The sequence below is a fragment of the Alosa pseudoharengus genome, unplaced genomic scaffold (genome assembly GCF_046254945.1).
Source record: "Alosa pseudoharengus isolate Yale_2024_CS ecotype anadromous, Long Island Sound unplaced genomic scaffold, YU_APseudo_1.1 YU_APseudo_1.1_scf_9, whole genome shotgun sequence".
Classification (NCBI taxonomy): Eukaryota; Metazoa; Chordata; class Actinopteri; order Clupeiformes; family Clupeidae; genus Alosa; species Alosa pseudoharengus.
Genome location: NW_027468881.1, coordinates 16,474,460 through 16,485,799, shown reverse-complemented (window position 1 = coordinate 16,485,799; position 11,340 = coordinate 16,474,460). Strand labels below are relative to the sequence as shown.

The following is an 11,340-nucleotide window of genomic DNA, read 5'->3' as shown; positions in this document are numbered from 1 at the left end:
TTGGACAACGTATTTTAACTTCTGCTGCAAAATCTGAGCATAGATTTCATATCATTAAGGCGGTGCAGCATTAAAAGTGAACTGTACAGAAATGAACAAAAATAAATATATCTCTAGAGTTGAGTTTATCGAAGACAGTTCAGTTGTGCTTGTCCCTTTTCCGTATACAAATGTATTAGTACATTCACAACAGCTGGTTTAAGGAGTGCAGTTAAGAGGTTATATCGAGGGGTGTTTTCACTGGAGGGCTTGATACCATCAGATATTCTTCACCATGTCACCGGGCACAGGCTAGCTTGTTCTTTATCAGGAGTGAAAGGAGAGAGAGAGCTGAGTCCTTGTTACTTCTGTGGAAAGACAGAACAAAAATTTACAAAAAATAAGCAAACAGTCCCTGGGTGACTACCGTACAACATGCTCTTTATGCTTAAAGCCATACACCACTAGACTAGCTTTTTCCACATTACAATTAGAGGGGTAAAATGAAGAAATGGCCAAACTGGAGCAAGTCAGAGAAGACAGAGATAAGAAAGGCATCTCACCCTCAGGCTTCCCACCCGCTCTTCAAAGGACCTGAAGGAGGGCGAGCTCCTGCGAAGAGCAAAGGGAACACGTATGGCAACAAGTCTCTCTGTCTCGTTAGTAGTTACGGACACAGGTTAACAAACTAGCACAATCTTTCGTCATATCAGACTGAACATCACATCCTCACTTTTCTAACACAGAATACAATGTACATCTAAATATATTACAAACTCATTAATTGCCCTAATAAACCTAGCCAGTATTACTGGAATATGACAACATTGAGTGATTCAATAGCCAAAATGGAGTTTTGAAAAGATACTCCTCCATTGTTTAATTTGTGTTGTGAGTCTGAGTGAGATATGTGGTACAGGTGGCTGTGCGCACTGTGATGACATTCTATGACAATGCTTTACCTCATAGATGGCATACTTAAGGAGTGATGCACGGAGTAACCAAGTCTTCAGTGCGGAGGAGGCAGGCAGAGGCAGCGTTAAGGCAAGCAGACGAGGTTAGAGCCACAGACAGTGGAAGACAGAAGGAGCACAGGCCATGCAGCACATTCAGATCAATCCCCACAGCCAGATACATCTCAATTCCCAAAATGACGAAGAAAGTGTAAAGTTACGTTTTAAACCATTTTAAAGCATGAAAACAACTTCTGAGTGTATACTTTAGAGGAAAAGAAGTTTAGGGGTGTAATAAACTGCTGGAGTCTCTTTATGGGAGGTCCCACAGGCATTGTAGCAGGAGAAACATTATGCAATTCAGACTGATTTGGTCTTCTTCTCTCTTCAATGGGGCCTGTCTCAAAACGTTCAGCACAGTCAAGGTTATATCTTCCTGATACTGTTAACCATTTTAGTGTTAGCTACAGCAAGAGATGCATTGTGAAAACCCCATGGGAGCACACACAACTGTGCTGTTGAAGTATCAGTATCGGCTGATACAAACCATCAAAAAGTTAACGAAAGTTGTGGCCTGGTAAGAGAGATTTTTTTTTTTAAATACAGTGGGTCAACTGTATGCACATAGCAAAAATACCAATGAGCGAGTAATGATCAGCCGCAAACTGAAGATAATGGAACAGTTAAAAGGGAGGGTGGCTACCTCCATTTTCTGTTTATGACCTTAAATCAGTTGCCCAAGGGCATGTTAGCAGAGAAGCAAATAGTGTAACACAACCCAGTAAAAAGTGAGCCACTATTGTTAGAAAGTATATTTTTGGTTAGACCAAACTAAGGGAGCAAGTTAATCCCTAATGACTGCACTGTGAGACAGGCCCCTGGTGTAGAATGTTCAGTTTTATAACATATGACCACGGACCACACAATACAGATTCTTTAATACCATGCAACACAAGTACTTGAGATCCAGTCTACAAAGATACAACAGTGTATTCTTACTCTGGATTTGGTCAAACTAAACTAAACTAACCCCCTGTGTTGTGTGCTATACCTCCACACTGTCTTACCTAGGCGTGTTATAAAAGGGCAGAGCCCTGCAGAGCCATCAGGCAGCATTAAAGGAAGGAAACATGGCAGTGAGTGAGAAAGAACATTTTTCATGGTCACGGTCAAGGTCAAATGAAGACAAACAGTGACACACACACAATGCATAATAGAGCTGTATTTGGTATTCCACTTCAATAAGAAGTGGCAAATTTAGTTTATTTTCTCCCTTCACAGTAACAGTCTCTATCAGCTAAGTTGACTGTCTGAGGAGATGAAGGCCACAGATCTGGGCTGAACTACCAAGGCGGTCAAGGTCAAGGTGACAGAACATTGCAACATTGTAGCATATGACAGAGGTGGCTTTTAGCTAGATGGATGACAGCAGGCTAAGTAAAATAGCGATGTTTCAAAGCTAAAGTTCATCAGAATCTTGGGATACGCCCGCTTGACAACGGGAGAGATAGAACTAACGACTGGCCTTTGGCCGTAGCAACCATCCATTTAGAACTAGTAACGGCAGTTTGTCCTGTGAGTTGAGAAATTAGTTGATATGTGTCGGAAGAAATTAGTTCTACAAACAAGACAGTTTTAGCGATTAAAACGTTTAAATTGTAACAGGAAATGAACACAACGCAAGTGGCAACAGTGGAATAAGCGGGATAATGGACTCCACGGTGGTCTGTTCACAGAAGTTAATGCACGGTCGAGGTTGTAAAACGGCCCTCCGCTTCACGTCGGGGCCGTTTTACAACCTCGACCGTGCATTAACTTCTGTGAACAGACCACCATGTCGTCCATTATCCCTTACATGTTTCATCTCCCCCAGAAAAACCTAACCCACAGACAAGATTCAGTGTCTACATGTCAAAGGCAATATGATAATAGCTTTCTTTAGCTTTACTTGCTTACTTATCTTTAATAGTTCTAATAACTGTAATAGCTGTTTTTTTTTACTGATAGCAGTCTTCATCATGAAACTGATTTGTATCCAGGTCAACAAACCATTAGCAACATATAAAAAAAAAATCATTTGGAAGGCTATACCCCCACCTCCTGGTTAGTAGAGCTCAATCACAGAGATTTGTTACAAAGTCCAGTGCATACACATTAGTAGTATTAAGAGCATATTGTAGAAGCACTACTGAGCACATCTGATTATAGCCTCTATACAAATGATTGCATTAATATGCAGAGCCCATGACCCAGGGTGGAAAAGCAGTGATGTTTGGAAAGACTGAGTGTTTAGATGATGAAGTCTCACCTCATGGTCCCAATTCTCTCGCTGATGGCTGCACCCATGCTGGACAAGGCTGCGGAGGTCACCTGGCCTGCCTGGGAGAGAGTCTCCTGGGTCTTCTTATACCTGCAGAGTGGGAAATCACAGTGGCGAGAAACCAAGCAGGGGAAACAGAAGACAAGGGAGATGAGGTTCACAGAGAAAGGGGAAAGAGAAAGCGAGAGGGGGAAAAAAAAAAAACCACACACTAGATTTGTTTCTGTGAAGACTTCAAAGCGTGTGTGACAGTAGTGTCTGCATCACAGTTAGTGGCGTTTCATCCAATTCTGTGCGATGGGGAGTGGTGGTAGAGTATCACAGCTGGAAATGACCACAAGGCCTGTTTCACACTGAATGAGTTGGGTTTGCATGACGGCTTCAGAACGGCTTGATTTTCATTTTAGTGCCCACGTTCACGGGTAAGCTGTTCATGAAAATCAGTAAAGATTAAGAGGTTCCACAGTGCATCCAGTGTGAAACAGGCCTTGGAATAGAGGAACTTTTGCTGGCTCTCCTCTCCTACATTTGTACACATAACACAGGTGTGCACAGAGGCTCTCTGTACACTGGTGTTCAGACACATAATTATTAAAGAACAGAGAGCAGACAGAAAGGGAGAGGTTAATGTGTTACCAAGAGAGGGAAAGTTGGGTTTCCAAGAAATCACATACTTTGTTTTGACATACTCTGCAAGAACAACTTCCGAAACAACGCATCACCCAACAATTCAAATATTATCTTAGCATTACTGACTAAAATCTAATTCTCTCATCAATGACACAAAAGTAAATGTTTCAAAATCCTAAACCTTCAACTGCATTACTAATCACTTTCCTCAATGACTCCTGAATGAATCACCCTCAGTCACACAAACAAAGCACTCATCTTCCCTGCAGTCCAAACACACATGGGCTTAGTGGTTATAAATAAAGTACAGCACACTGAGACTGCACAGCTTCAGTGAAAGTTGTAAACAGGCATGTGCCGGCATGTGTAGACTAGACACACACTCACTATAAACTCCTGCTTAGACTCTTTTAGCATGGACCTCCCTGTTTTTGTGTGTGTGTGTGTGTGTGTGTGTGTGTGTGTGTGTGTGTGTGTGCCCACCATGGATACAGCTATGGTCTCTGTGCTAATATCATTACTTGTGTGCCTGGGCTATGCTAATCACAGTGCCCTGATCCAGGTTAACCCGCCAATCCAATCAGCTGTTCCCTCAGTCCTCTCTGTGCACTCCCATGTGAGAGGAGGGAGGAGTGATGCCGCTCTCAGGCCACCAAAGCTACCCATCCCGCCCCGCCATCCCAACCTGCCCTCCACAAGCCCTCTTGCGCTCACTCGAGTTACCACAGTGAATGAACACGCCCAGCCCAGTAGGGAGGGAGCAGGGGAGGCCTTAGGTTTCAGGTGGAGGGAACCGGTGTTCTCCCCTGTGCTGTACTGGAAAGCACATGCTAAAAAGCATGTAGGGGATTAGGCAACTATGGCTCCTCGAGGGCAGAATGCCGACACTTGGTCATGGAGAGACTCATTGCACAAACACAGAGTTTCTCTATGACATCTGATCACATGACCATGCTGTCAGACAGGGGGTAACCACAATGTCAAATAATATGAGTAGCTGATTTAGTTTAGAAGGTACTACTGACTTGGGTGGATTTCTCCTCCCTTACTTACTTCTTTTCTTTTTCAACATTTCCTCATCTAAGGCTTATTATGCCAATTCCACTGTGCTGCCAAGCACACAAAGCTTGATAAACCTTTCTTTAATTCCTAAGATGAAATGTATGGCATCTGAGCATCTTTTACAGCACTCTAATAAATAAAATGTATTATCATCATTATTAATCACACAGATTAGGGTTATTAATGAGTTAGAAACAGGAACAACTTTCAAGTCCATTGTTTGAAGTTCTGGCATTCAATATGATAAAGTACAGGTCTCTTTACTAATGCACTTTTTAGCGTGCATTAGTACCAATGTAATCAGTGCACCAAGTATTAATGTCCAAAATTTGAGGCCTTGAGCATAATTAAACTAATATGGTTGATACACAAAGAGAAGGTTAGCCTCAGATCTGAAACTAGTTCCCACCCGCTGTACTGTAGCCCTTGTCTGTTAGCATGTTAACATTCAGCCAAATGATGGCAGGGGAATGAAAAGAACTCTAAGCTAATTCTGAAATGAAAGCAACAACTAGCAACAGATGAATCAAAACTCACGCGTCAGATTGGCTTATGTCGTCCAGAGTGGCAGAGGCTGTAAGGTAACTACAGAGACACACAGATAGCTTTAGATTACAAGAGAAATGTCCTCCCACAAACACAAGCAGGGAATGGGTGTATAAACATAAACATTTAACACTGACATGGGATTGTGGGAGGATAGAGAGAGGAAATCCTTGTTATGCTCTCTTATATATGCTATTCACGGTTCTAAACTGATGCTACATACAGCATGACCTGGGAGAGCTGCTGGAACAAAATAATGACTTCCCTTCCCTGGACAATTGCAAACTTGTGCCACTAATAAATAACTGCTGGCATCAAGACAGGCAAGCAAGCATGGATGGTGAAGCATAAATATTTTTCAGCTAATTAGGGGGAAAGATGGCAAAGGCCTTTAGATTTAATGTCCTGTGCGATGCACCATTATTCAAAACCTCATTATGTAAAAATATGTGTTCGCTCATAAGAGAGGTCTAGAGGGATGTTAAGAATTATAATAAATAATTTCACTGGTAAATCTTTTATAAACAGGGCAGCTGGAGGACAGTTTGTTGAATGGCGTCAGTCAGTCCTAACATCATCTAACACCTTAAAACAAGTTTAGCAGACAATCAGCCTGGTAGGTAGGGGGCCTGAGGTCAAGCCAGCAACACAGGTGCCATTCTAAGGACAAGATTGGCTCAGATCTGACAGTTGTCACCACACTCTCATAATTACTCATTATGCTCAAACATCTTCAACATTGTGTTCTGGCCATGTGATGTGTGTGTATCCATGGAGGAGGATCAGGAGAAACTTAGAAGCCTTGTTCCTGCACATGGTTTATCCTGTGCATCTTAATTCTAGCAGATGCAAGGGTAATTGCCTTCTCACATTACATTACTCTGACATGCATGTGTCCAAGTGGCTCTACTCCGCTAAAGGAATGTCTGATCTAAGCCATCTTTGAAAACTAGGGGGAAATGCTACACGAATGAAATTAGCCAGCTAAATCTGTCTTTGATAGAAAAGATTGGTAAATTTCCCTGTCCACATGTTTTGGATACATTAAATAATGAAATACTACATTAGAAATGCACATGAAGGGACTCCATGAACCAGACAACAGTTAAGTGTTCTTCTGACTGTCCATATTCACCAGAGTCTTTTTAAGGGTCTGTCATGCAAGACAATACAGATGGTGGTAAACAAAGTATCTGGACTGGAGTCAACAAAAGTCAATTACAACTGCTGTTGACTGCTGCTCTACATCAAAGGTTCTCAACCTTTTTGGGGCTAAGACACACCAAAGGTCAAACTGAAACGCCAAAGCACACCAACTTATGGTTACTGATTATACATTATGTCACATAGCTTTTTTTTAAATTATATGGTATATGGTCACGTCATTATAAGGTATATGCTTAAGTCATGTTGACATGGATACATTTAAAAATAGCCCTATAGCCCATTTCATGAGCCTGTATAAAAACATATTGAGCTCCTCAAAATGTCATTGCACACCTCACTTTGCCTCAGCACACTAGTTGAGGACCAATGCTCTATATAACAAACTATGTCTACCATTTAAACTTCAACTTGCCTACAAAATGTATAGTATGGGGTTGTAATGTGCTATTTCTGCTTTTGGCGTATTTCACCATAGGCTCACCCTACAACAGTTTTTTTGTACGAGATTTAGCTGGCAACTCCAAATAAGCATAAGCTGTACAGTAGGCAACAGACAATAGATGTCTTAAAGGAACATGTCAATGTTTTATATAAGTGGATACATCGCCTTCTCTTCTCTGTCCCTTTTAGTTATAGGCTAGCTATAGGTAGACTGGTCTAACCCACTCCCAGTGAATTATGCTAAACTAGACTAATGTTGTCAGACTGGATTATTAAATGCACAGAGAAGAGAATGATATATATCCTTTTATCTGAGTCTGGGGTAGATAAGATGGCAAATAAGATAATTTTCCCAAAAGCTGATGTGGTCTTTTAACAAAGGGGAGCTAAGCTGAAGTTAAAAGAAACAAAAATGGTGACTCACGCATTTGAGTGGGTAATGCTTTCATTCCACTGTCCAAGTTTCTCTTTGGTTTGCACATAGCTAGAAATAAAAACCAAATCTATTTATTCTACTAGAGTGGATATGGGAATTATTTTCTTTTGTGCTAATTTGAGAAACCTAAAAGATTGACTTTCCTAAAACCAGCCTCTCAATTGCTTTGTACAACTGTTATCTTACAGTTGGTGTGTACACGTCATGTTTGATGAAAGGTGACTTTACAGAGATACATACAGCATAAATAATAGCAAGTGTGTACTTAAGCCATGTGACACGATACATATTCATATGTACATATTCTTAGGAGAGGCAAAGAATACTAGACTTTTTTTAAGCTGTATGGACTCGTTATAAGCTCCCATACTATGGAGGGACAGATCTGAGAGGAGAAGCACTCACGCATTGGAGGACTGGACATCCTGCCATCCCTTTGAGATGTTCTGTTTGATCTCGTTGAGCGGACTGATACCCAGTTGTCTTTTGATGTCTCCAGCATGCCTCTCCTTAGCAGCCAAGACCTGCCTTAAGGTCTGAATCTCATCCTCCACCTACAACAGAGCAAGAGTGAGCCCAACATTTACCCAAGGTAAGACTAGGAACGGCATCCTTTTTGTCATGTCAACTGGAATCAGTAGAAAAAGTCCATTTTGTACACTGTATGAAAGGGATCCCTCTTAACGCATGTGCGAGTCTACAATATTGACATTCAGTGCACACATGAAACACAGGGATGGAAATTACACCATACATCACATCCCATAATATCACCTTACCTTAGTGAGTTCCACTCTCAACTCCTCTGCTTCCTCTTCAGTGAGACCAGGGGGCAGGGTTCCACCGGTGGCACCCTCCATTGATCCGGTCATCCTGGCACTTCCAAAACCTTTAACACAAAAGACCAATTCATTTTAGCAACATAGCCTACCATTCACAATCAAATCTCAGAGATGAACTGTCTTACTACCCGATAAACGGGGATGACGGCACGCTCAAATCAAAGTCGAGCATTAGGCCACCTTACATTTTTTAATCGCTTGAATTGTAATACATTGTATTGTGTCTATACGTATGACTGTGCCCCCACCCCATCAGCAACAAGATTGTAAAGTTTGCAGATGACACGACGGTAGTTGGACTCCTCTCAGCCGAGGTGGGTGAGCTAGCATACAGGGACGAGGTGGAGCGTCTGGCAGTGGTGCTCAGTCAACAACCTGGTCCTCAACACCACAAAAACAAAGGAGCTGGTCATTGCCTTTAGAAAGAACAAGTCAGACATTCAACCACTCTTCATCGGCGGGGCCTGTGTGGAGAGGGTTCCGGTGTTCAGGTTTCTGGGCATTGAGCTGGAGGACGACCTGACATGGTGCGCCAACACCAAGGAGCTACTGAAGAAGGCGCAGCAGAGACTGTACTTCCTGAGAACTCAGAACACCCAGAATACCCCAGAATCTGCTTCTCGCCTTCTATCACTGCTCCTTAGAGAGTGTGCTCACGTATTGACTGTGTGTTTTGGTAGCTGCACATCCTCAGAGAGGAAGGCGCTTCACAGGGTCGTCAGGGCAGCAGAGAAGACCATAGGCTGCCCCCTCCCCACGCTGGAAGAGATCTACGCCTCCAGATGCCGTAAGAAGGCAACAGACATTTCAAAGGACCCTTCACACCCAGGTCAATGTCACTTTCAGCTCTTGCCTTCAGGCAGGAGATACAGAACAATGAAAACCAGGACAAACTGTTTAAAAAATAGTTTCTATCCGAAGGCAAGGCAATCATGGCCCTTAACTCTTCAAATTTGAAATAGTCTGTTCTCGGCCCCTAACCCACTGTGCAAATTCTATGGTGGAGTAATGCTCTTTTTACCAGTGAAATATGTACAGAACCATTCCTGTTCATAACCAGTGCAATATATGTTTATATTATTTTTATATTTTTATATATGTGCATTTTTTAAACTATTTATTATTGTTGTTATGCAAACCTCATGAGTTGACAGCACTTTCAAATATCGTTGTACCTTTGCAAAAAGTGTCAATGACAATAAAGACTACCTAATCTAATCTAATCTATTGTACAACTTCCAATGCATACTTATAGCTTAAGCCCGTTACCCGTCTCAAAGTCAGTAACATTAATTGTTGTCCAACCAACATTAAAACGAGTTTGACAGCATTTGCGTTAACAGTGAGACTCGCCTCGCAAGTAGGGGTGTGACTTTCAAAACCGATGTCTCGAATCAGTGTCGAGGCTTTGAAGCACAAGTGTTTCGAAACACTGCTTCGAAACGTGGTTCAAAACAGCCATGTCATGTGACCACTGCTTCGAAACATCGTTCAAAATCCCCATGTCATGTGACCAAAGTTAAGTGAACCTTCGGTGCATTTCACCGGTGTCGGCAGGCGTGCCCGTGCATTCAATTAACAGTGTAGACTATTATTAAGCAATAACTATGATGGTGTAGTAGTGGTTAGTGAGGGCGTTTTTTGCACGGTACGCCTAGCCCAGGCTGCTCAAATGTGGTTCGATCCCCGTTTGATTTAAGGTATTGTTTCAGATCGTATCTGTTTATGTTTTCTTACTTCATCATTAACCACACAGTTTAAACTCAGAATGGTCAAAAATCGAGTTTTTATAAGAAGAAAGTGATTTAGAGAACACTAGCGGCAGCAATAAGAATCTCTTTATTGTCACTTCATGTGGTCTCCCATCCAGTAATTGACCAAGGGCATGACTGCTTAGCTTATGACAAAGACTGAACACAGGTAACACAGCAAGCCACACACTTTAAAGACTACATCTACAATACGAAGCATTTCACAGATTTGTTTCACCCTAAACAGCTCTGAGGTGTCGGAATTGTTTCGAAGCTTCGGAACAATTCGGCACAGTGTTTCATAAAGCCTCGCTTTGCCCATCCCTGCTCACAAGTCATCGTGTTAGGCAACCATTAGTCATCAAAAACGTCCGCATACATGCAGCCATACAACCCCCGAAAGAAAAGATGCTAGACTCAAGAGTGCTTTTCTAATCCTGAATTCCATACCAAGTTGTCCATTGACAGTAGCTGTGTCTCATTTCAGGAGCCATTGATTAACGTTGACTACCGACTGTCTCTTGATTATCGGACGAAACCTCACTGCCTGCGTGATTAATGTGAGCGTCTGCGAAGTCATTTTAATGTTCTACACTGACAACGTGAAAAGACACACGACAATATTTTTCATATCTGCAAAGCTAACGTTAAGTTACCAATCGCGACAGCAGTTGCCGCACCAGTTGCGTCAGCTAGCCTACTTTCCAACTTAGCTAAATTAGCAACCACTAGCTAACTGACGCGATGTATAAGTATACTCTTTTGATCCCGTGAGGGAAATGTTCAAACAACTATCACGACCATTTAAACCACGACGAAAACCCAAATAGTATGAAATACCAAACGATGAATAACAATATATTGACAAAGATATTAGGTTACGCAAAGATCAGTATCGGCAGGCCAGCTAGCCAACGTCAAATCAATTAGGCTAGGTAACTTAACCATAACGTTAACCAAAGTTAGCTGCGTTTGAGTACTTTGAAGTCTTACCATTATTAACAGAATCCATACTTAGAGGGGTATCACCGAAACACCTGTCCCGAAGAGAAGGGGCTGTTATCGAAAATCACTAATTCAGTAAAACTGAAAGCAAGCAACCGTGAGTGAATGCACAGACCTCACTGGAATGTTTACCTTTAACGTTGCCCGTTTCAATTTAGAAATGTGTCATCACTACGCGCCACTTTTCCGGAACACGATGATGACGTTT

The 11,340-nt window shown here is 42.0% G+C and overlaps 1 protein-coding gene across 4 annotated transcripts; it reads right to left on the bottom strand.

Annotated features, from left to right (window-relative positions):
* tpd52l2a (tpd52 like 2a) lies at positions 1-11,276 on the bottom strand. Of its 4 annotated transcripts, XM_076277534.1 has the most exons (8): positions 11,121-11,276; positions 8,314-8,423; positions 7,940-8,088; positions 7,523-7,582; positions 5,482-5,529; positions 3,241-3,342; positions 543-591; positions 1-347 (listed from the first exon to the last, which is right to left on the bottom strand). In XM_076277534.1, exons 1-8 carry the CDS (start codon positions 11,137-11,139, stop codon positions 342-344), a joined length of 543 nt encoding a protein of 180 aa, XP_076133649.1. In that variant the 5' UTR covers positions 11,140-11,276; the 3' UTR covers positions 1-341. The 4 variants fall into 4 exon arrangements, with proteins under 4 accessions (XP_076133649.1, XP_076133650.1, XP_076133651.1 ...); XM_076277535.1 differs by lacking the exon at positions 7,523-7,582; XM_076277536.1 differs by lacking the exons at positions 5,482-5,529; positions 7,523-7,582.
* Between the last annotated feature and the right edge of the window lie 64 nt (positions 11,277-11,340).